The sequence below is a fragment of the Eurypyga helias genome, unplaced genomic scaffold (genome assembly GCF_000690775.1).
Source record: "Eurypyga helias isolate BGI_N326 unplaced genomic scaffold, ASM69077v1 scaffold45132, whole genome shotgun sequence".
NCBI lineage: Eukaryota > Metazoa > Chordata > Aves > Eurypygiformes > Eurypygidae > Eurypyga > Eurypyga helias.
In genome coordinates, this window is record NW_010236240.1 from 38917 (window position 1) to 62941 (window position 24025).

General features: G+C 40.2%; 1 protein-coding gene across 1 annotated transcript in view; it reads right to left on the reverse strand.

Moving 5' to 3' along the window:
- The window catches only part of LOC104506155 (tubulin-specific chaperone D), a gene marked incomplete at its 5' end in the record, with an annotated part of 83270 nt that overhangs the window by 35818 nt on the left and 23427 nt on the right, over nt 1–24025 (reverse strand). Inside the window, 3 exons of the mRNA XM_010147007.1 lie at nt 2169–2198; nt 7642–7699; nt 17217–17373. Coding sequence (XP_010145309.1) covers nt 2169–2198; nt 7642–7699; nt 17217–17373 — 245 coding nt within the window. The remainder of the gene's footprint in view (nt 1–2168; nt 2199–7641; nt 7700–17216; nt 17374–24025) is intronic.

Below are 24025 nucleotides of genomic sequence, written 5' to 3' on the forward strand. Positions count from 1 at the left end.
CTTCAGTATGGTTTATAGCCAAGCAAGACAACATACCATTAAATATAAAAGAATGTATACTGTACCTCAGGAAAATCACAGGTACAGAATTTCAGTTCTAGCTCCTAGTTGGAGCTTGCTATTTGTCACTTGACTGTGAGTGCGCCAGCTGGATGCCATCTCACCAAAGGTTATGGTGGCACAGTGCATGTCCGTGAGACAGCAAAATTCCTGACACCAGGTTCGTGAGTACAGAGGTCATGGCTGATGGGAGAGGCTGACTTCAGAGGAAAAGCTAACACTTTCCATTCCAACAGACCACTTAAAACGTACTTCTCCAATATGAAAGTTTGTCTTATTAGCAGCATGTACATTACTCTTGCTTTATGCTTAAAAATAAATTCTTCAGATTTTCAAAGTTTACATGAAGTGTGAGTTACAAGGGCTTCTGTTCCTGAGGCCGTAAGAGCAAGCTCTCGGATTCAGGACAAGTTGAGTTGCAAAGGTGAAGCAGGCAGGAACCAGGAACTAAGTGAGATCAACTTTCTTCCTCCACCTACTGAGTATCAGCACTGTTACTTCAGGTGGCGAGTATGGTTTAGCTCCTTCCAATTCAGAGAAAGGGTGTCTCTTTCAACACAGTAATCCAAGTAAAGAACTACAGAGGGTGTATCCACTGATTAAGAAACCATTTTCCTAGGCAGTAAGGAATGGTTTAGTAGGTAAAACTTCTGAACATGTACAGGAACCAACTAGACACTGATACAGTTCTTCATGCCACGAGAACTTACTATTTCACTGCAAATTCCTCCTTACCATGCCGACATATAAGCTAAAATTGTGGTGTGTTCTACCAACACTGACAAATTTGCATCTTGCATCAGAGCAGAATCACAGGCACAATTTCTAGTTGCCAACTGACTTAGACTGTATGCTTCTGATTAAGAAACAAAACACCCCGCAAGGCTTTTGCTACATGGAAGCATTTCTACACCAGCAGTGCCCAGGAGCCCTATCTCACCTGGAACTGAAGTCACAGTAAGCTGTTTGCTTCATTCAGTACCTCACGAAGTGCAATCAGGCCAAGTTGCTGTGTGATGACTAACCTGTCCCGGGCAGTAACTACAGGCCCAGGGAAGAATCACCACTGGCTTCTACTTATCACAGACCAGGATGGGTCAGGTCATCAAAAATACCTACCCTCTTCCTCCTAGTCTTCTTGCACTCCTTCTCTGCTCTTAACCTCATTCTGCCTAGAAACACACACACCGGTTACGGACACGCTGCTTAATACCCGTAGCTCTAAAGGAATAATACCCTGGCTCATAACACAGAGATCTTCAGGAATGATATAGCTAGACAGCATTTTAACAAAGATCCCTTAAAGAATAGATTATTGCTAACAAAATTTGCTTTAACCATGCTCACATGCCCTGCTTTGTCACAAGAACCACTGAACCACTTTACCCTCCTTTTTTTTTTTTCTAAGTTGTATATTCAGCTTTACTATGTCCTGAGGAGAAACCAGAAAACCTTGAAATCCAAGTCTTTACACTATTTGCTTCTTCTCCAAGGTTGAAAATCAAGGTTGTTTGAGCATTTTAACTATTGAATGTCGCTAAGTTACAGAGGAACCTATCATAATACATTTTTTCAAAGCACTTGGGTACTTCCAGAAGTAACAGATTTCCCAAAACATCTCGATGGCAGCGTTACAGTACAACAGGCAAAACCAAATACTGAGTTGGCGACTCTTAAGCCTCTTTCACTGTTGCATCACCAACCACAGCAAAGATTGTGTGCCACACTTGGCTGTCCTACTCCTACTAAAAGCTAGAAAGTCAATGAAACAAAAAAATAACAAAACCAAAATCATACTGTTCCCACTTTAAGAGCGCTGCGGTTTGCAAGGCGTATAATGGCCATCATACGTGCGGATTTTGCTATTCAGAACGACTGAGAATTACCAGAAAGGTCACTTTCCTCCAAAACTAGAATACTAAAATAAAACTCACATCTCAGGAAAGTATTCCACAAGAACCTGTTTGCTGTTAACAAAAACAATTATTTTATTACATTTTTTACTCAATTTCTCTGAAGCCGCAGCATCTGATTTTGATTTTAGGTGCTACACGTTTACAGTAACCTCCAAGGCACTAATGAATGAAGATTCAAGAAAGTTACCATACCTGTCTCCCAACATTCTCCTGGAAGGCAGCCTAAGGAACAGAGAACAAACATACCAAAACGAGTCAGGTTTGCTTTTTGATAAACACCAGATGATGAATTCATAACACACAACAATATAAATGACCCATGGCTTTTCTTTTTTAAATAAAGTAAGCTTTGTCAGTAGAACAAGCCCACGGGGCTTTTTCGTTTCTGCATCTCTACGTTCTGGTGCTCCTAAAGCTGTATGTTGCATGACAGCAGTTTAAGAATGTGAGTTTATTAAACCAGTCACACCCACGAGTGCTTGGAGTAGTGACACAAGGCTTCGCACTGGAACTGAAAGTCAATACCTGCAGACAACAGAAATTGAGACGGCTCGCTCCTGTCTGACTGCTTCGGCGCAATTTGCTAAGAGTAGTGAAGTTTCATCCCTTGTCGATGAAAAATTCAGACAAAAAATACTGAGAATGTAGTACTTGTTTGAAAGATACACATCTGAACGCAAGCTGGAAAACTGAAATTATAAAGTATGAAGACAGAACGCATGTATGGTTTTTGTGCGTTGCATTAAACTCAATCTTACAAATTGCAATGAATGCAACTGTGAAGTTAATCTCTCCACTCGCCTGGTATTCAGAATAAAACCCACTTAAGTCCCTACTCCTTACTTGAATTTTCTCCCTCTCTCAAAAAAGCCATTTTTTTTCCTATTAAAAGGATATACAATTTTAAGTACTAATGAAAACCTGTGTAAATTTTAACTTTTCAGAGAGGAGAGATCCGGTTAACGAGTATCTCACATACGAGGGGAAGTCCCAATCTTTACTGAAAATGCCACAAGCCCTTTGACAGACAGAGCTGCTGCATTTCCTGCGTAAACACAGTGCGCATGCGGCAACGCACCTGTAAAACCAAACGGTTAGGCTAGCTCCCCAAGGGATCGTACACACGGAGGAGCAAGCGCTCGCGGAACACGGGAGAAGCAAGCCCTCGTGAAGCCAGAGCCTCTTGGGCATTTCAGAGGTTACGTCTGCTCAGGATAAGGGCTGCAGTTCCTGCAGACTTGCCCAGGCTCGTTCAGCTCCTACTCACAGCGTACCCACCGCAGGACACGTAGCACAGGCTGACTCCAAGCCGCGCACCCACCACCCTGCTGCGCTTCGGGGCCCACACAAGCCGCCGGCAACAGCAGCCAGGCTGCGGGCAGAGGCCCCAGCCCCAGGCCAACCCGCTGAGGGCTGCCTCAGGCAGAACAGCGCGGGCCGTCCTAGGCCGTGCGCAGCCCGGGTACAGCCTTGGGCCACACCGAAAGCCGCCTTCCACACCGGGAACAGGAGCTGCAGCACTTATTTCATCCATACGACTTCAGCCTGGATTTGCCAGGACGTTATTTGTGCCACGTTGCATCACTTATTTCTTTCTACTGACACGTTAGCGTTAGCTCCCCTTTTACACCACTGAGACCCTTTTACACAGCACAGGATGTTTCAGCAAGGAGGATGCTCTCAAATACCATATTAAAGGGATTTAATAGTTTAAGCATTGCATTACAACTTCTTTTAAAAATATACTGCTCAGACAAGCACCTTACCGACACAAAATGCATAAAAGCCTCTTGGGTTTTTTTAAGATCAGAAATTCTGATATCCAAACAACGAAAAACTGGTCTCAAACCAGTGCAAGTTTTATTCTACCTACAATAGATCCATAGGCCCAGGAATGAATTACACTGTGGCAAAATCACTGGAAAAAGAGGTACAGGGGCCGATAGACAATGTTGCAGCAAACCAGCTATTGTACATAAAAATTTCACATGGTTTGTTTACTTAAAGTAGGAATTTTAAACCTCGACTGCTGTTAGCACCGTTTCACTTTCTAACTTAGAAAAGCAACCGTGAAGACCTAAGAAAGAGTCCAGCAGCTTGGCAAAACTACTTAGCATTCATCTCATGTATTCTAAACATCTAATTCACATGTTAAATTAGACCTACGCGACTAGTGTAGCTATAAAAACCACACAACTTTAACCTTGTTTACAAGGACAGATCTTAGTATTGCCTTATTATCAATATATTTGTTGATTATTTCAATTTAGTATCCTTAGAGAAAAATAATCAGTTACAGATTCTCACACTTGTGTTACAAATTTAAAATTCATAAAAGTATGTAAATTTCAAAGCAAATTCCTGCATACATAGCTCAGTAGCTAGAAAATTTTCCATTTGCTGACTAAAACAGTAGAGTAACCTGGTTCACAGCTGGTTGCTTCGGTCAAGGGGGCTTTGTACGCATTACCATGACCCTCCTCTCAGCTCCAGCATTGTTGTTTTGCATTTTTTAAAAAACGCAAAAAGGTACCTCTTCTGCAAATAAGTTTTCAGCCATTTGTGAGGAAATTTACAATGAAAACCAAGATATTCAAACAAAACCAGAAAAGGCACTCAAAGGAATGTAAAAACAGAACCCTGGAGTGTTTAGTTATATGTGGAAAATCTCAGCACTGATTTAAGAAGGCTTTGTAGGCAATGCACATTCCGCTGTGACAATTTAAACACAATGCTGTTCCAGGAGGACGGCATCTAATCCCAATTTTAGCAACACAAATGTAATATGGTAAATTATTTTCTCTGGGTGTGAAGGAGTGCATTGCACAGAAGAACTTACAAGGAAAACCATCCCCACAATCTCATTCTCTTAAAGCTTTGTGAGAGGAAGCAAAACAGAAATACGAAAATAATGAATCATATTGTTCATCCAAGTGAAGAGGCTATTTTCTAGAGTTCACTTAATGTTCACAGAATTCCCTCCTTGTTCCTTTAGCACTTTTTTATTGTTTTACAGATTTTTCTTCATAATACTTCAGTATACTTAATACTTTATAAAAAAAAAAATAATACTTTCAGTAACTGAAAATGTTAATATTGCAATCGTACTTTGGGACAACTGCAAATTCCTAAAAGATGGCAAATAATTCAGTTGTTTCCTAAAAGTAGTTTTTCATACAACCCCCATCTGGAGCTGGAAGAAATGGGTGCAAACATCTCAACGTTTCCATGATATTGGAACCAAGATGACCAACTAGCCTTCTCACCTGAATACTTTGCTGTTCCCACAAAAACTGAAAAAACATTTAAAAAGTTCTCTAAGTCATGATTTTTAAAATGGTCAACAAACCAAGAGGAAAAAAACCCTTCTCTTTAACAAGTCAGAGCTGAATGGAGCCCAAACCAAGATCACTTAATCATGTGATTGTTCCTTATAATGATTATTCATGAAAGAGTTGCAGAAGTCAGCTCAGAACGCTCTTGGAGCTTCAAAAGAGTAGTCTTGTTTTATTCTCTCTATCCTCAGGGTTCAAAATATCTCTATGTGCTACTTTGTTTTATTGGTGCTCTGCATTATAATATATTGCATATTGTAACAGATGGAAAATCTAGTAAAACATGTTGTTTATTTTAATTTGTATTTAACTGTAATAATGATTGGAAATAATTAGGACTCCCAGGTACTTTTCTGGGAGCTGTAGTAATGCCCAGTAAATACAAAATATTTCTTTGCCTGCCGTTCTGAAACAAGAAAGTGTTTCAGTACTTTCAGAGCTATTCATCAAAAGAGCAATTCCAAATTTTGACCAGCTCTAAATTGGAATGTACTAATGAAAAATACAATTTGACTGGGGATAACTGAATTGCAGAATGCTCGATGGCTTGGTTTAAAGTAGAAGAGGCAAGTGAGAAGAAAGTGTACTGATTTTGTACTAATTTAAAATATGGAAGCACAATCTGCACTACGCTTACAGCATTAGTAAATGTATCCGTATTAGCACCATATTTCATGGTCAAACCATCGGTTTATGTTTAAGTGTAGAAACATAATGAAGATTAGACATGACAATTAGATCAAGCTACTAAAGGTAAGCAGTACTCTTGCAGTGGCAGTCATGTTTAAAAGATTCTCCTCTCTCTATGTATTACCACTGATTCCTACAGAGCAAATAAGTTCACTTTTCAGCGTCTGCTCCCTAATGTTTTGTGCAGGTCTCAGGAAAGCAAAGCTACCTGTCTTTTCCTCTAAGGATTTTATTTGAATAGCATGACTTCAATTAAACAAGAATAGCAAATTCTACAGTTTGTAATATTTAGGAGTTAAGTTTAGGGGAAGGTAGCATTGCTCGTATTCCTTAGCTGTACAGTAGGCGAAGAATACGTTACACCAGCACTCAGTGACCTACAGCCCCTTAGGTCCCATGTTTGGTTTTAACCCATCTGGACAACGTGATTTGTGATATGATTACACAAGCAACTGACTCACTTCCCCAGCAATTACGCTGCAGCTTCATTCAACAGCTAAACTCTCAAGCAGAGGTGTGGCTAGAAAAAATAAGGATGCTCTCCAGGTATCCCGGAGAAACCCCTGAGAAATCCTTATGTTACAAATACATTAGCTTTCAAAATTTCAGTCAAAAAGTAAGACAGAGCTGTTAGTTAATTTGCATGTTGCAAAGACAGCTCTTTCTTTTTTAATGCATTCACGGTGAAGTTTATTCTTAGGAATAGAGACGTCTGGTTCTTTCACAGACATTGTTTGGTCATGTGTTTGAGTTAATACAGTTACAGGGTGGGTTTTTTATATTTCCATAAGACAGTTTGTTTTACCTGCTGAAACAGACAACTCACATTTTTTTTAAGAAAGCCAGTTCAATACAAACACACTGACTTAAAATTCTCAAAGATAAGACATCCATTCTTTCTTCTTCTCAAATTCTAACATCTCTCCTCCATAAATTCCCTTCTGTTAAGAACAATCACACATTCTTTTCAATTCTCAACAGCGTAAGTATTTTATACAGAGGGGTTCCACAGAATATACTTCAGTCTCAGTCCTATTAACTAGTTAACAACATCTGCCTAAGGGATTTATGACTTTCTTCTAAAAATTCAAAGTCCTACTGGAAGAGTTCTGTACAATAACTGAAAATATGTTTGAAGGGGAGATATTATAGAAATGTTGAGCTTACCACAGTTACAGAGTAACAGCTGATGAACAATGAGAAAAGTGTAACTTCCCAAACTTTCCAGCTTGGTGACTTGAACAAGATCAGTGTTTGGATATTATGAATGACCCTTTTGTCTTTGATATTGTGACTAGAAAACACTAAACAGCTCTCTCCTAGATACTTTATCTTAAACATATCATGACAACAAGACAGCAGGTTGTGAACTATGGACATAAATCACCATGTGGATCTGTGGATTATATAATTTAAAATGCAAATTCACACCATGCTTCTAAGGATTTTAATAAAATCACTTTTTTTTGCTCACAACACAATGTGAGCAAAACGTTGTATAGTATATATATACACATATATACATTGTACAGTATATATATACTTATATACTGTAGTTCTACAAAGTCTACAAATTATTAAACTAAATGAAAATGAACAGAAACTAACAGAAACGTTTTAGCTAGAATGTGATTACTTACAGAAGCAGCTCTTCTGCAATTAACGTCACGATCAAATACTGCAGCAATAACCAATGCACTGAGGAAATAAAATACTGAGTATTAGTCCGAAAAATATGAGAAATGCATAATGCCATCATTCCAATATTTAGACTTGTATGTGGGACATGCAGCATTTCCACTAAGGAGCTTATTATTTACAAATCCAAGCCAAAACTAAAATTTGAGTTGAAATAACCATGCACTTCCTTGTTTCTCTAGCTTGCTGTGGACTTTCAACAGCATAAACAGACAACTGCCATCCTACTGTACCAAAGCAATTTAAGGAGCATGTGAGTGTGTCTGGCTGCATAGAAAGGTTTTCCATTTTACATTGAGCAGGAGCTTTAAACTTGGACACAACTATCATCTCAAATGTGAGAGTCATACAGTGCAATTTTAAACTAAAACTTGGAAATACAGTTTCTCAATAGCCAAATGCACAGCAAGTCTTATGTAAGGCTTAAGCAAAACTACAAGTTAAGCAATAGAAACTTGCAGCTATTTCTACAAGAGCAATCACATCCTGTAAGTAACAAAATTCAGAAAACAATATGCAAATCCTGCTAAAAGGTGACCTTCAAGATACATTGCAAAGCAGTTGTTTTTTAAATAGTGACCTGTAGATACAGAGGCACAATTATATGGAACTATTTCTTTAGGCATGAAGTCTGGTAAACCTGCATAGTTTAATCCTTCTACCTCAAAAGATTTGCTTTAAAAAACGTCCTACACAACAGGAGAGAAAGAATATATTCCAGGACGCAAAGTCTAGAAATCCACCTCCAGCATTCAATTAACTTCAGTGACAAATAAACATCTCTTCAGGAGAATCATTTAAGCAGAAAATTATTCCTTTCAAACTCCAAAACTCTTCACTACATTATTTATTGACTCGAGGCAAGACAGGAAATAAATACTGGAAGAAAAGTAAATCCAAGATAGCTTTGCTTTAGCATAAAGATATTAATTACACTGATAATATCAAACTTTCCTGGGTAGTGGATATCAGTTTCCTACAGGGAAGAATACTATGTTGTTAAAATTTGCTGAAATGCAGTGTTTCTTCTGTAATTTCAGTTTACCTCCATTATGGGAAACAAGAGACAGTAAGCAAGAATGAAATGAAAACAAACCCCAAGAAATTGTTCTAAAGACAGTTAATGCTTCCTTTTTGCCACTTCATGAGCAATTCCTCTGCCACAAAGACATTAAGTGATTGTAAGACAAACGAGGTCCTCCAAACAATAACGATTGGAAAAGCAAATGTTTAGGAAGCATTTGGCTAGGAAGTAGCTTGCATGACTAACAGCTGAAAAAGTGCTGGGCCAAATACAACATCTTCATACCACGTTTGCTCATTTTCTTCTCTAGCATACAGAGAAACTTAAGAAGAAATTTAAAAGGACATTTAAGAAGTACATAATGATATGAATAGCTGCAATAAATCTTTTAATTGTAGAAGAAAACATTCAGAACTGAAGAATTGGATGAAAATCATTCTGGAAAGGAAAAAGAAGCAAATTTCTGCCTGGTGTTTCCGATTATATGGCCTACAAGATAAACCAGTATTTTGTCAGTTATGCAATATTTTAATAGTCTTCTGAGAAAACAGGAAAAAAAAAAAAACCCACCACCAAACTACTAAAAAGCCCCCTTACCCAGCCAGGAAGCTCAGAATGCAGAGAACAGCCCTTACTGTGTCAAAGGCACCCTGCAGGTAAGTCTTACAGGGTATTTCAGAAGAGTTGTGCTGGGTCAGACCAAAATCCTTCCAAATCTGTCTTGTCTCTGACAGTGGCCCAAAAGAGACACTTAGGGATGAGTGTCAGGATATACACACTAAATACTAACATACTGATTTGAAAGATTATGCGGTCTTTTCAAACTGGAAATGTTAAAAGACCATCACTGGAGAATAAATACTGCTCTCACACCTGAACTTTAGTGTGGTTTATTAAATATAATGGAAAACAGTTTCAGGTTATTATATACAACAAGAGTTTCTGACCAGTATTTCAGCTTATAATCAAATTGTCCATTTTTTCTTATTCTTCTGTTACCGTAAAACAAACTTGTATAAGTAAAACAAACAAACCAACACACTGTGTGATGCCACCTGAGTTATTCAGTGCTGCAAGTGAACACCAAGCTTAAGAAAAACAAAACAAAAAAAAACCATGGATTTTGTCTTTGCCCCCAGAGCCCCATTATATTCATAAATCATACTGTAGTCACTGTTTCATGTTAATCCTTTTAATAGAAGTATTTTAAACTTATCAAACTACCCTTCTTTTTTTTTTCCAAGTTAATTCCTCATTGAAAATGCAGGCACAGTCTGCCGTAACACGGGGATTAGCAAGGAAAGCAACATGCCTAAGATGAAACATGTCTAAGGTGTCTTCACCTGTCTGCATTGTCGTGGGAGTTTATGTGATACTCCACCAGGATTTCCTAATATAAAGAAACTGTTTATGTCAAACAAAGTGGGATATTTTTTTTAAGCTAGTTAAAGAATCATGTCTTGACTTGCCTGAAATGTACCACACCTGACTACCAACAGGTAGAGCAAAGACTGGCTTTGCATCTTGCAGCCTCTATGAAACACCTTTTGTAGTTCCTTGAGGTATATTTAGCCTGTATGCATGACAAGCAGGTAAGGGTACAATAAACACAAACAGATTTTGAAAAGCAAGCTGCAATTCTATCAGCCAACTACTAATTCTCCCTCTCTGCCCCCTCCCCTCTCCCCCAAGTACTCAGCACTGCAGGGAAGGTTAAAAGGACCCAAAGTGTGTTAGCGGCTCCCTTCCGAGGCCCAACCCCGACTTCCTTCCCCCGACCAGGCAGAAAGAATCGGAGCGCAGAGGCCTGCCCCATGGCAGACACCAGAACACAGAAAGCCCAGGTTACCTGCTCCTTGTAAGCACCAGATGTACTGGACAATAAAACTGAATTTGCTTTCTCACCTGGAGCAGGTACTCCTAGTCAAAAGCAGCAAGAAGCTTATCCTATTGCTAACCTCTGAGAATCTGCTACTATTAATTCAAGCATACCACCCCGGAGCTGTGGGAAGAAAAACATACACTCTCAAACCTCTTGCCAATTTGGCACAAACCCAAAATTTCCTTCCTGAGCCCAAAAAAGGGAAAAGTGTAACAGGACAGAAAACTCTCCTCCCTACTACACATAAAGGAAGAGGAGGCATAATAATCATCAAAAGCAAAACAGTTTCGAAAAATCCCAGAAAGCCAAAAAAGGAGGCGAGGCCAGAGTCAGACGCGAGACTGTTGAGAGCTGCTGCTGCAAACAGCCCTTTCCGCACCTCTTCCAGCGTGCCAGTACCCCAACTGGAGTGGCTGGATAACGAGAGCAGGTCTAGGCTCAATTAATTTGTCTTTTCTAGCTTTTTTAAGAGAGAGAAGCTCCCCATTCACTTTATCAGGTGCAGCTGGGCTACACAACCGCAGGAGCCACGCAGGGGAAGGAGCCTGCTTCAGCCAGCACTGCTGGGGAAAAGCCCTTCACACTGCAGTCCCAGATTTAATTCCTCCCATTTCTCTAGGCAAGGAGAAGGTTCTGGGAAGAAGAGAAATGCAGTGACCATTCCCACTCCCACACTGTATACTTTCACAGTCCTTCTATCCCAGCTCACATAAAGCTCTTAATGCTAGCCACTCAACGTCCTACAGACTTCAGTGTGTTACACCAATCCCAGGGGTAAATAATGAAATTAAAATAAATACATATGTAGGAAAGAGCACGAAAATGCTTAGAATAGGAGTTATAAATGCTGCTATTAAAAGGGGGAAAAAAAAAAAGGCATAGGATGCCCCTGCGGGAAATAACTTTACACAAGAGCAAGACACAGTATGCACACAACGCTCTTCTGAAGGCAACATCCAGATACATAAAAGAAAGCAATTCTCAATATTTCATCACGGTACAAGATGTAGCTCAAAGCAATGCTTCAGATTTCCCCAATTCTGCAGGACAATCTTGCCCTGGAGCAAGCTACATCATTCATCCCTAGCCACACCTTCCTTTTTTTTTTTTTTCCCCTCCTCTTCAAAAACAACGCAGCACCGCAGGGAAGACAAAGCCGCCTGCACTCCTGCACTGTACTCACTGTTTGTATCGCTATTCTGCTGGACGGGAGACAGCACTTAGGTCTTTCCAAGTAACGATTCATTTATTGATCACCTACACCATCGAACGACAGATACATGAAACTACACTCTGGCTGTGCAAGAGTTCCAAACCATTCAGATAGCCAGCAACTATTTATTCACTATAATTGTATAATAGAGTAGAAATTTGTTTTCCTTTTTATTTTTTGTTTAGGTTTTAAACAAAACAGCTTCACTTCTCCCTGTGCACCTGCCACTTCACAGCCTGCAACTTCCACACCCAAGGGGGCAGGAATCAAATTACCCCTGCTTCCAAGTTATTAAATTAGACTTAACTTTCCTCATAGGTAAGTTAAAAAGAGAGCATGCATGTAGAGACTGGGAGAGGAAAAAAACATCTCTGTCACGTAGTGCTTTTATAAAGACATGCTTGAATAGCAACTTCAGTACATGCAAGTATTTCAAAACGTAGTACGGTTCTCCTGCAATAAAAAGTGAAGTTTCATCTACTTTGCCAAGAATTTTACTTTTGTGGTCCTGTAGTTAGAGCAGCAAGGTTTTAAAAACCAGTTTAACTGGACTTTAAAAAAATAAATTAGCAAATCTGAGTAAGTGTATCTTGTTGAAATATGGATAGGTGAAAAAAAAACACTGACAAGTAAAATTAAGAGCAAGTACTATCAGAAATACGCTCAGGCAAGTATGTCTAGTAAGTGTTCCCCATCTTTTCTGGTTTTCTTAAAAGAACAGTGGTGAGGTCAGGAAGGAAAAGGGCTGATCTATGATCTACAGCAATCTAAGTCTGTAACTTCAATATTCTGACAATTACATCCCTTAATAACAGAACATTCATAAGAAATTGCCTCTCTGCTTTAATTACCAACTACTGTCCCACAGTCTGAATGGGCTGTGGGACAGGACCCCGTTTAAGTAGCACACGTCTTCCATATTTTGGTACCCAAGTATTTTTTCCCGACAAGATACTCTAACACGTGCCAAAGGCCATGACATGGAGCAGGAAGAAATGAAGCAGCTCATCGTTTACCTCAACACCTCCTAGTTACCACCAGTGCGCTTGCTCTACCCTGCTTTGAGTGTGAGCGTAGCAACCAGGCACTTGTGCTCCAAGGCCAGCGTCATCTGTGCTCCTCCAGCCAGCTAAACAGCCACCTTAGAGACTGCGAGTGAAGGATAAACTGCTTGCGATTCTAGCACCAAGACAAAGCAAACAGTTCAGAATCGCAACCACTCACAGCATTTTCTTTAAGGAGGTAGTAGTTTTCCTTTCGAGGCCAGGCTGGATGAGGCTTGGTGCAACCTGGTCTAGTGGAAGGTGTCCCTGCCCATGGCAGAGGGGTTGGGAATGGATGGTCTTTAAGGTCCCTTCCAACCCAAACCCTTCTGTGATTCTATGATTTACTATTTTTCTATATGAATCTCATAGTTTGTATTCCTATATAGACAGATGTTTTTGCTGTGTAATTCAGCGGACAATGGATATTATGTACTTTGTTTCAAGATGCTGAGTTGTGCATTTTTTAAGGGTAGCAACAATTTGCTTGTGGCTAGAAGGATGACTCTTCTTTAAGTAAAACAGTGACACACCTAAGGCTAGATTTAAAAAAAAGCTGTCTGTAATTATCGGCTTGCTGACACAATAGGTGAAACTGTGTGTCATACTGTATTTGAATATTTTTTTTCACCATTTCTCTTTGGAGTGGCAATGCTACATTCAAGAGCTGATTATATTTAGAAAAGTTCTGGCCAACATAACTAGAAAGATTTTTAAGTAAAGCCTTAATATAGCATTAATACTTGCCAAAATGCTGTGCAGCTTTGTTAGAAAACTAAGCACATAAAAACCACGACACCTTACAATAGATCATAAGCAATTTCCAGCTTCCCCTCTGCCATCCACCTTGTGTTTGTCTCCACTCGACCAACAACTGAAGTTGTTGTGGCTGGCACAGTCACAGTGTTAGTTGGTATTACTACCATAGGTAGCAGATATAAATTATTTTCCTAAAAAGAAAGGAAGAATTTGGTCCCAAACCAGTCTGAAAGCTAAGACACAGGAGCTTCTTCAGAAACGTAACATCCTTCATAGCTGCTCTTAAGTTTCCACTAACAGCTTTGTGACAATAAAACAAAACGCCGCAGATGATGTAAATTCAAAGCAGTGAGCTTGCATCTAACATATGGAGAACACCATTGGTTTGCGTCATGGTAGGGTGAAAGGAGTAAAAAAAATAAATATATTGCCTAAAGCACCATGAACAGAAGAAAAATTCTGATCAGCAGATGAGAATTCTGCTACGCAGAAGGGTTACACACTCATGCTTAGGCTTTTTGAAGTTTCACAATGAACTAGCTTGCCAGACCTTAAACGAAACCTCAAAGCTGTTCAACTAAGGCAGAGTAAGGAAGCAGAGCATCTATTTTCTAAGACTGCTGACCAAATCTACAAAAAGGCAGAGTTTTGAACCAGAGTCCAGTAGTGCTGTGTCTATACTCAGCCTGAAGACTTCCTTGCCCCAAGTGCTCCTGCGAGTTTAAACGCAGCACTAACTGCTCAGCTGGTAACAGCCTGTTACAAACATCCGTCAGCGTTCTGTGCCCTCTTTGCTCCCACCACCTGCGCTGGTTAGCTTAATACCAGGAATACAACCCAAGGTGTAATCACACAGAATCATAGAATGGTTTGGGTTGGAAGGGACCTTAAAGACCATCCAGTTCCAACCCCCTGCCATGGGCAGGGACACCTTCCACTAGACCAGGTTGCTCCAAGCCTCATCCAGCCTGGCCTTGGACACTTCCAGGGATGGGGCATCCACAGCTTCTCTGGGCAACCTGTCCCAGTGCTTTGGAACAGGTGATTATGAAACATGATTATTTCACTGTGCAAATACATCTTTAGGTACCTTTATGTTAATTTACCATAAACTCAGGTAGAAGGAATTAAATATCACCCTTCAAAAGAAAGTATTTCCTTAATAACTATGGCAACTACCCCTATTTCTAGCATGCTTAAACTAAAGCAAGTTCTTTTCTGGAGCACTGCATTCTCTTTCTCAAAGTCATCCAGAAACAGCGGATGGCATCATGTTCCAGCACAGCTTGGCGTAGTAGATGAAACATGATCAGAACAACATGAATCTGCTTTATCAGACACAGACAAGTCTAAGTTGTCTTAGACATTTTGTCTGCTTGCTTCGGAGAAAAACACGACAGCTTAAAAAAAGAAGAAAACCAGCATTTGGCCTCAAGAAATTTGACAGCAGGTTCTTAGAAAGATTTTATCAAGGTCTCAAAAAACCCAGGAGCAAGCCCCACACAGATAAGGGAAACAGTTAATGTGACCCTGCAATAAAGGACCAGCACTGGAAAGTGAGGATACTAGGATGAACAACATCAGACACCAGCAAGGGTACAGTCCAATGGGCTCGAGGAATAAAAATGGGTATGTGGGGCTCACAGACTGTCCCAAAGAACTTTTAAAACTGGTTTTAAAGGAGAAAGAAGTCACATATTCTTTGGGAAGCTGCTGAGCTAAGTAAGTAACCCTGTGTTTCCAAACAAAGCTCTTTAGACAAGATAGACACACATAGTGATTGAAATCATTCTGTCCAAAATCTGGAAGCAAGGCACCCCGTAGAAACAGAACCAGGACGACAAATCACCACTGAGTCCAAATTTTTTCTTTTTCTCCCTTTAAAAAATGGTAATACTAAATGGCTACTGACCAAAAACCCTCTGATGGAGACAAAGATGCCTGAGTTGCGACTATCAATGGCTGCACTAAAAGTCTGCCAAGAAACAGAAGCTTCCTCTTTGTGTTTCCAGTGCAAATCACCCATTAAAGACACCTTGCAATGTCAGCCAGTGGGCTGCCAGCACAAAGACTAAGTGCTGAAGAGAGAATCCCACAAGATAACAGACAGGAGGAAAAGCTGGAGAAGAAAGAAAAAGCTAAAAACAATTTGTATCACAAAAATATCCTCTCTATTAAGGGAAAAGCTGCGCCAAGTTCTAGTTCACCATTGCAGTATGACAGATTTTGATGCGGGTATCTTCTGAAAATTTGACCTTTGATAGTCTTTTGAACAGAAACCACTGACTGAAAAAGAAGTACTTGCATACATCTTTGTTGAACTGTAAGTAGAGATTAGTGGTCATTCTGGACTAAGGTACTCTACAAAAAAAACCTATCAAAAAATACTTTCTCATGTATTTTTAACGTTAACCAAAACCTCCTATTAGTTATAATAAAATCTCTGCTTTTTTAAGTGGTATGTTACTGAGAATTCCGAGTCACTGTGCAAAGCTCACGTTCTTACCACTTTTAGAAACCAGATGTCACTTTATTGTCTATGCAAAATAACCCTTGACTTGGAACAGTTCAAAATGAAAATTATAAATTCTATGGAAGAACCAGGAGGCTCTGAAATGGCTCTTTCAAGAAGACCTGAAGTGTAGTTTATCCCTTTAGACCTGACCTGCTCAACTTGCAAGCTTGTCAGCAGACATCCTACATTCCTTCCCCCATATCCATCTGATGAAGTACCACAACTCCTGGATCATTACAAACAAGTGTTCCCCTGAAAACGTTAAGTAACTTCTATAAGTTTTCTCTTCTTCTAATATTCCCAGCTCTTTATGACTCCATAAAGCAACTCCCCAGTTTTAGAGTGGTTTGTTATTTCTAACTCTGGTGCACTAAGGCTCCAAATACTCCTCAACTTCCTGAATCCGTGTTGCTAAGCCAGCCATAAAGCAGGTGATCAATCAGCCAACAGACGACATCCCCCTCCCCCCAAAGCCTCCAATAATTTCTGTGAATATTCTTAGAGTGAATTTCTTTGGATTCTTCTTTAGTTTTCTTATGACAGATAAATAGAAGGAAACGAACTCACTGTACTTGATAAGGAAATATTTAGACGCATTTCAATCCAAAAAGTTACAACCGCATCATACCAGAACAGGAAGAAATTTCAGACTTCAACAATTACATGGAAAGACAACAGTATTCTTTATGTCGTCATCCCACCCATAATCAATTCATCTTTGTTTAAGATATTCAGCACATCTGTTGGCATGAGCCAATGAACTTTATTAAAAATTATCATACAGAAACAAAAATATCCATTCCTTGACAAACACTACCCAGAGATCACTGAATTTCATTTACATTACATGGGACACACCAGCTACCTTTTAAGCATGAAGGTATTTCTCCTAAATGGATGTATTACTTCTGGTCAATTTATAATTTTAAATGTCTTAAAGATAGAGCATTAGACTCCTAGATTATTAACTTCTAGGAGATACAGAATTAAGACTACTAGATTAATTTATATCTGCTCATCATTTTGAACAGATTAGAAAAAATAACTGTAAATAGCTCAGTCTCTTATTGCCACAACTCACCTTGAAATCTGATTAATGAACGGTATGAGTTCCGCAGGATCGTAAGCACGAGCAAAGGCCCAGCACACATAGCACGCTGCATCTCTCACGTTGGAACCCACACTGCATGCCCCCCTCTTCTCATCGTACGTCAGGGCTTTCAAAATGACAGGAACAACTGCCCAATAAAAAACAGACAAAGGCAACAATAAGGACTACACATCAAACAAAAAAAAGAATGAGTATAAGAGCATTGAGTGAGAAATTTCCTCATTAGAGAAAAGACGGAGGGTGGAGTTGTTTGTTCTGAAAGAAAAGAAAGCATGGATCTTAATATGGGCTAATTCTGAAGTTGATTAGAAAGAAAACTTTCTATTTTAATACACTACTTCTGGGTTTTGTGAGTAGCAGGTGGGTTTTTTTGCTTCATTCACCTATAATTCAATGAGGATTAAAGCAATGGGGTTAGGTAAGAAGTAACACTGATATTTATTACATGTTAATATACGTTCAGAAGTCAAAGTGATTTTGAAATGCAAAATTTTTAAGTTTCCAATTTTTGAAGTACTGGACTATAAATATTACATCAACAGCTATCACTAGAAAAAACATTTCTTCAGAAATACAGTACTGTAACTACCATAAAAGAATCTATAAGCAGGCAATATTTACCACAGTAGATGACCTAATACGACAAAATCTTCTTATTTAAGAATGCTTGTGAATGATCAAAAGTCTTGAAAAGGGCTTAAGTACAGGTTTTGTATACTCTTCAAGCAAAGTGACATGTTCATCATTCTTGTACTAAGCAAGTAAGCTGTGGTATTTTCTTCGCGCAGAACAATTTCAGTGCAGTGTACTAAGCCTGGAGCTATCAGCACTGCCAAACTGCACAGACCATAAGGCAGAATACGCATAAAACTGCGAGGTAACCTAAAAATGCAAACAGGTGGGCTTTGCTCTCATTTCTGCGCAGACATCCAAACCAACTGTGACGATTCCGTGCCACTTCTCCAGCACAGAATGACTTCACGCAAGACCAGAAGCCTTTGATGAAGGACAACAGTATAAAAAAAACCCAAGCCAATGCTTTTTTTTTCTTTTTTCTGCTATCAGTCCTGTTAATCATATAATTCCACCAACACATCAGTTTTTGTTAGGCAGTGAGGAAATAAGACGGAGATTTTTGCATCCTAACAGCAATATGGAGTCATGCCCTTCACTTCTGAATGTACTTAAAATGCACTTATATTGATTCTAACGCGCAGATTTGCAAATGCTGTCTCATGAGGCCCCATAGAGAGCTCCAACACAAAAGCAGTGGGCAGCCATCCTGGGAAGGTGCCTTTTATTTCTCAGTCAAGCTTATTTGGGATGGCGAGGACAGGGAGGGATGCTGAGACACGGGCCAAAATGTAACATAAACTGAACTAAACCCCAGACTATTAATGTTACATTTGATGAATCCAACTAGTTACAGAAATGGCCAGAGAAGCTGTGGATGCCCCATCCCTGGATGTCTCCAAGGCCAGGCTGGATGAGGCTGGGAGCAACCTGGTCTAGTGGAAGGTGTCCCTGCCCATGGCAGGGGGGTTGGAACTGGATGGTCTTTAAGGTCCCTTCCAATCCAAATCAGTCTGTGATTCTATGAAATTGGAGGAATACACTGTGTTTCTGAATGGTAATAATATACTGTGTATTCTTGCAAATATTCTGTTTCTCCTTACTGACCTAGAAAACCATCCCTGACTGACAGTGTCAGGATCTCTTTAATGACATACGTGCACCAGAACACAGAGCTTCATTCCGGGAGAAGAGTGGCATTACCTGTGTTCACGAAACAACCCACGATCCAAAAGTCAACTGATGCAACAGCCATCTTACATGCATTTCTAAAAGCTGCCTTGGGTATCAAGCATCATTTCCCAATGAATGGACAACCTGAGAAACTTCAGATTGAGTCTGTTTTACCTAATAAAAGGGCTAAAAGCCACAGACATCAATATGACGTATGTCTGTGCATATTTTGAGGGAGCTCCAGAGCCACTGGAGCACTGGATCCACATACCGTTGCAGTGGGACAGCAGCAGAATACAGCTGCTCTCCTTTATTTTATCATATTGGGGAAAACAGAGAAAGATTAGAAAAACAGAAGTAAAGGCAAATGAAGATCCCAGAATCTTATCACAAATAACTTAAAACACTGATACTGTTATCATAAGGAAGTGACAAAAATAAGCTTGGGAAAACAAGTATATTGAGAATTTCACTTTCATGCTTATATCCCCACGAAAATTGCATAAGTCAGTGTATGTTCTTCTACCGACAAGACAGCTCCCAAAAACTTAAAGAATTCTCCTACACAGTCCTAGTAATATATTGGCGCAGTTCAAGAAATACTGGAAGTATGCAAGGCTCCCCAGAGGGCTTTCTTTTGGTATCTGCAAATCCAGATACATAATTTGAATACACGTCTCTCTAGATGGCATGCCTTTTATAAATAAGTAATGTCTGCAGAAACAACCACCTCTAAAACCAAAGAAACAATTTCTCAACTTACTTTCTTGTATCAAATTTATCATATGCATCTTTCTTTTTGAAAATACTTGTCAAAAGGTGATCCCACTAAACGAGAAATGGGATCACTGAACTGTATTTCATTAGCAAACTATGCCTGGGTATACCTGAGTGGATATAATCACAAAATAATTAAACTTTGATGTACAGTTCATCACTGAGTGCCTGTTACTTGAAACAAAACAAATACGCACTACAGCCAGAGAAGTATTAAAATGCCATTTAAATTAATTTTCATCTACTAAAGAAAATAAAGCCGTAATCAGAGGGATGGACAAGATGCGACTATTAGGAACACAAGCATTACAAGGGGAAAAAAGCATGATACAGCAAAGATGGATGGATATTTAGGCACTTCCCAATTCCGAAAGAAACTGCAACAAAAATCTTCAAAAATGTTGACCAGCTTGTTTTGAAAAATGCTGCATCAACGGATGAAAAAAAATGGAATTAGCTGGTTCCACAGGAACACTAAAACAGACGCCACAGGCAATTTTGCAAAGGTGCTGCACCTTTCCTTCAGCACAGGGCGATTACCCCAGCTACTCCGACAGCTCCGCGTGCGCTCTCATCCCTCCCCGCAGCAAGGGCCCACGAGCAGCTCCTCACATCGGTGTCTCCTCTATGAAAGAAAAAACGCATCGTTCATTTCCCAAACAGCAGGATCAACACCAAACGGCACCTGGCTCGTTAGGGTCAGCGTGGGCAGAGGCGATGCTCGGGTGTCTAACAGCGCACACTGAGACGATGGCAGGAGCAGCAGCACTGTTCCTCTGGGCAGCGGGAGCTTCCCCCGCCATCTGGCAGCAGGCCCCTGGGGTCACACCTCTGACGCCCAACTCCCGCGTCTGGGCCTCAGCGCAGAGCTGCTGCACGAGGAACGACGTGACTGCATGGCTGGAGAGCAAAGGGGGACCGTGCAAAGGAAGGATACAGAAGTGGACGTTTGGAAGGTGGGGGAAACAGGGAAAACCAGGTGAAGTGTGCAGCAGTAAAGGCTAAGTAAACACAAACACGGGAGACACTGATCTAGTGACCATCTGTTGAGGTTTTCATGCTGTCACTGGTATTTAGTGAACTGTGGAAAATTGCTCCTGTCAAATGTTTGGGTATTTGAAAATGTGGGTCCAGCATTACATTTCCTGTTGGTATTTAAGAGCCATAAAACCCCAAAAGAAACACTACCAAAAATTCCAGGTTTCACTTCATTCTTTCCATTAGAATTCTTCAAACACAACGCAGGTATTTTTCTGCAGTGTCAGAAGAGCCTGGCTGAAGAAGACATGAACAAGCACTAGAGGCAAAACCATCCATAGTGTTCAGTCCACCGTAACTGAAATATCTTAGAAAAGACCTTCCTAATCCACAGTCTGACAGACTCCATGCTTGCATGACCTCACGTGCACTTTCCATCTTCAGCCAGCAGATAAAAAATACCAAGTTAAATTTTATTTAAATACACAATAAATTTTATGTCACATTTTGCTCTGATTTAAACTGTTCACATTCATACTCCTCCAGAGCTTTGTTTGACACACAAAGCAACAATGAAGTTCAAAGCTTCTGCACTTTGTACCTGGTAGCAGTTCCAATTCACCACTGTAACCACCTCTCAAGCACTCAGGGTGGTCACAGCGTTGTGCTGGGCTGCTCCATACTGGTTCCATATTTCTCATCTAAATTCCTGTCAAATTCATACCTAAAATCAATTCATCAAAAAAGTTTCGGAAAAAGACTTCCAGAATAAACTTATTTTACTTTGGAAAGGTGAAGACAAATTTCTTTATTTCTGAAATTATGAACATGCTTTTTTAATTTAAAAGTAAGGGGCCAGGAGATACAACAAGGACAAGACCTGAAATGTTGCTTAAATCAAAAAGTTCCTATTTCACAGATCTCCACTAAAAGTTTGCCATTAAAATCAGAGGATAAATGGTGTCCACTCTCCACCCCCATCATTAAAACAACATCCACCTGTTTAGGTCTGTGAAGGCTCAAGAAAACAGAGTCACCTTTACCCGTAGCCTAAGGGATGAACAAGCACCTGTTCCACCCCACCCCCTACCTGCAGGTTGCAACACAGCGCTCTGCTCCAGCCTTGTGAAAATAAAGGAACAAGCTCTGGCTTCAAAGCAGAACAAACAACAGATTCTTCTCAGTGTTTTTTTTCTCCTCACACTGCAGACAGGTTGCACAGACAGTTTGCTTTTTAAGCACGGATTTTAAACGAACAATGCTTCGCACCTTTCAGGTGCAGGTGATAAACTCTACACAACTCGTTAGGAAAACCTAGGGAAGGACGTGTATAATGACAGGTCACATGTAGGTAAACAGAAATGCCTCATCCTGTGCCTTTAAAATCATACTTTACCCAGACTATAACACAGGCTGTCAGGAGCCCTGGCTACTTTAACTTCCGACTGCCTCTTTTTTATTTTATTCCAATGTTTATCATACAAAACACACAGATACAGCAAACAAACCGGTTCCTTAGCCTTAGGCCTTGCCTCCACCGAAAGTTGCAAAGTTTCATGTCAACCCTACTTCATTTAAAACAGATGTGTTCACTGGATCTCAAACTAATTAAGAATTGTCTAAATTGAGTTTAAAGCTAAAATTGGCCATCCTGAAAACAGATTAAGCTAATGTTACCTCATAGATAAGTCTCACATGTTGATATGGACCATTTATGGAGACGGTCTTCTACTTTCGAATTAGAAAACTTAAGAAAAAATACTACTAAAAAAGGATGCCTGTTATTACTGAAGGAAGTATTGCACAGAGTGTCACTGTGGGGGCAGCTAAGAACATTACAATTAATGAACTGTGAATCTTAAACACAGCTGTAAGTACCGATACAAAGGACAATAATTTTATTCTTCAAATTCCTCTTCAACAAACTTAACCCATTGCAGAAGCGTCCTTCGGTGGGTTCATCCTCTCTGTGAGCCTCAGGCATAAAAAAAAAGTGTAAACAGCCATATCTACAGTCTGTCAGCTTCCCTGTTTAAACAGCATACCTATCACTATCATTCATATGCTAAAAAAAGAACACTGGCTTTCCAGTGTAAAGGATTTCAGATTTGAGACCACATGCTCTTACCTGCCACTCTAACCTCTCTCAGAAAAAGAGGCAGCTCCTAACTGTAACTTCATTAGCGCTGTTATACTAATATTCACTATATCCCCACAGATGCAAATCCCCATAATTTCAGGTTAAGCCCATTATCAAAAATAAATATTTGTTTGAAGTTCCACCAAACATTCACGATTTGTGCTTATTTTTCTAAACAAGCTGTCTATTTCAGAATTTAGTCTTAAAGGACAATTTCATCCAGAGGCTAAATTCTCCAGTGGGGGTCAGAAAATGCATGTGCTGCTTTGTCTGTCAAAAAATGCTCCAGTCTTCCTGTGCAATGCTCTGACATGGCAGCTGCAGGGCAAGTGCCTAAACCCTGCCCACAGGTCCCTCGCTTCTCTCATCCCTGCCCCCAAGCCCGACCCAGTTAGGGGTTTGCCGGGGAAGAGAACCAGGGTTCATGCGTGCTCAGAAGATACATGAGAATTTACCAGCCGGAGCCCCTTACGCTGCCATCACTTTCTGACAATTCTCACCACTGACCCATGTCCACACAGCTGTATATATGCATATCCACAGCCCAAATAAGCATTTGGTAACCCGTGACCATGAAGGGCTGTGTCTGTCTGGCTGCAATCTCAGTTCAGTCTCTCACTACGTAATGAATTAAGAGTCTTTAATTATATGATCACGTGGTATTTTTTCCAAGGACCTATCTCAGTCAGCACACAGGAAAGACCTGCTCCAGCAGTGAATCACAGCTGGGCAGCAGGGGAGATTGTTGTCTGCCTCGCTGCTGAGGGAGGAAAATAGGTAATGCAAAGAGTGGCTTTCAGGCAGAGAGGAGGATTGTTGGATGAGTTGGATGTTGCCCTGAAGAACTGCACACTAGCTACATCTCTGTCGAAGGCCTACTGTTAGATACCAGTCATGACACTGAAATCCAGTATTTAAAAGCAATGGACACCAGCTCTCATTCCCCAGGTATCTGCTTCAATAAACTCATGGCAGGTTTGCAGAAGCGCTGGAATTAGTGTGAGCTTTTGAGTATGGCAGGGGGCCAACGAGGAAGCAGACAGATCTGGATTTTGGCCAGTCTATCTCAACATCATTATGTAATGCAGCCATGAAAACTCACAATCTTTAGGCACCCCTACGTAACTCCACTGAAGAG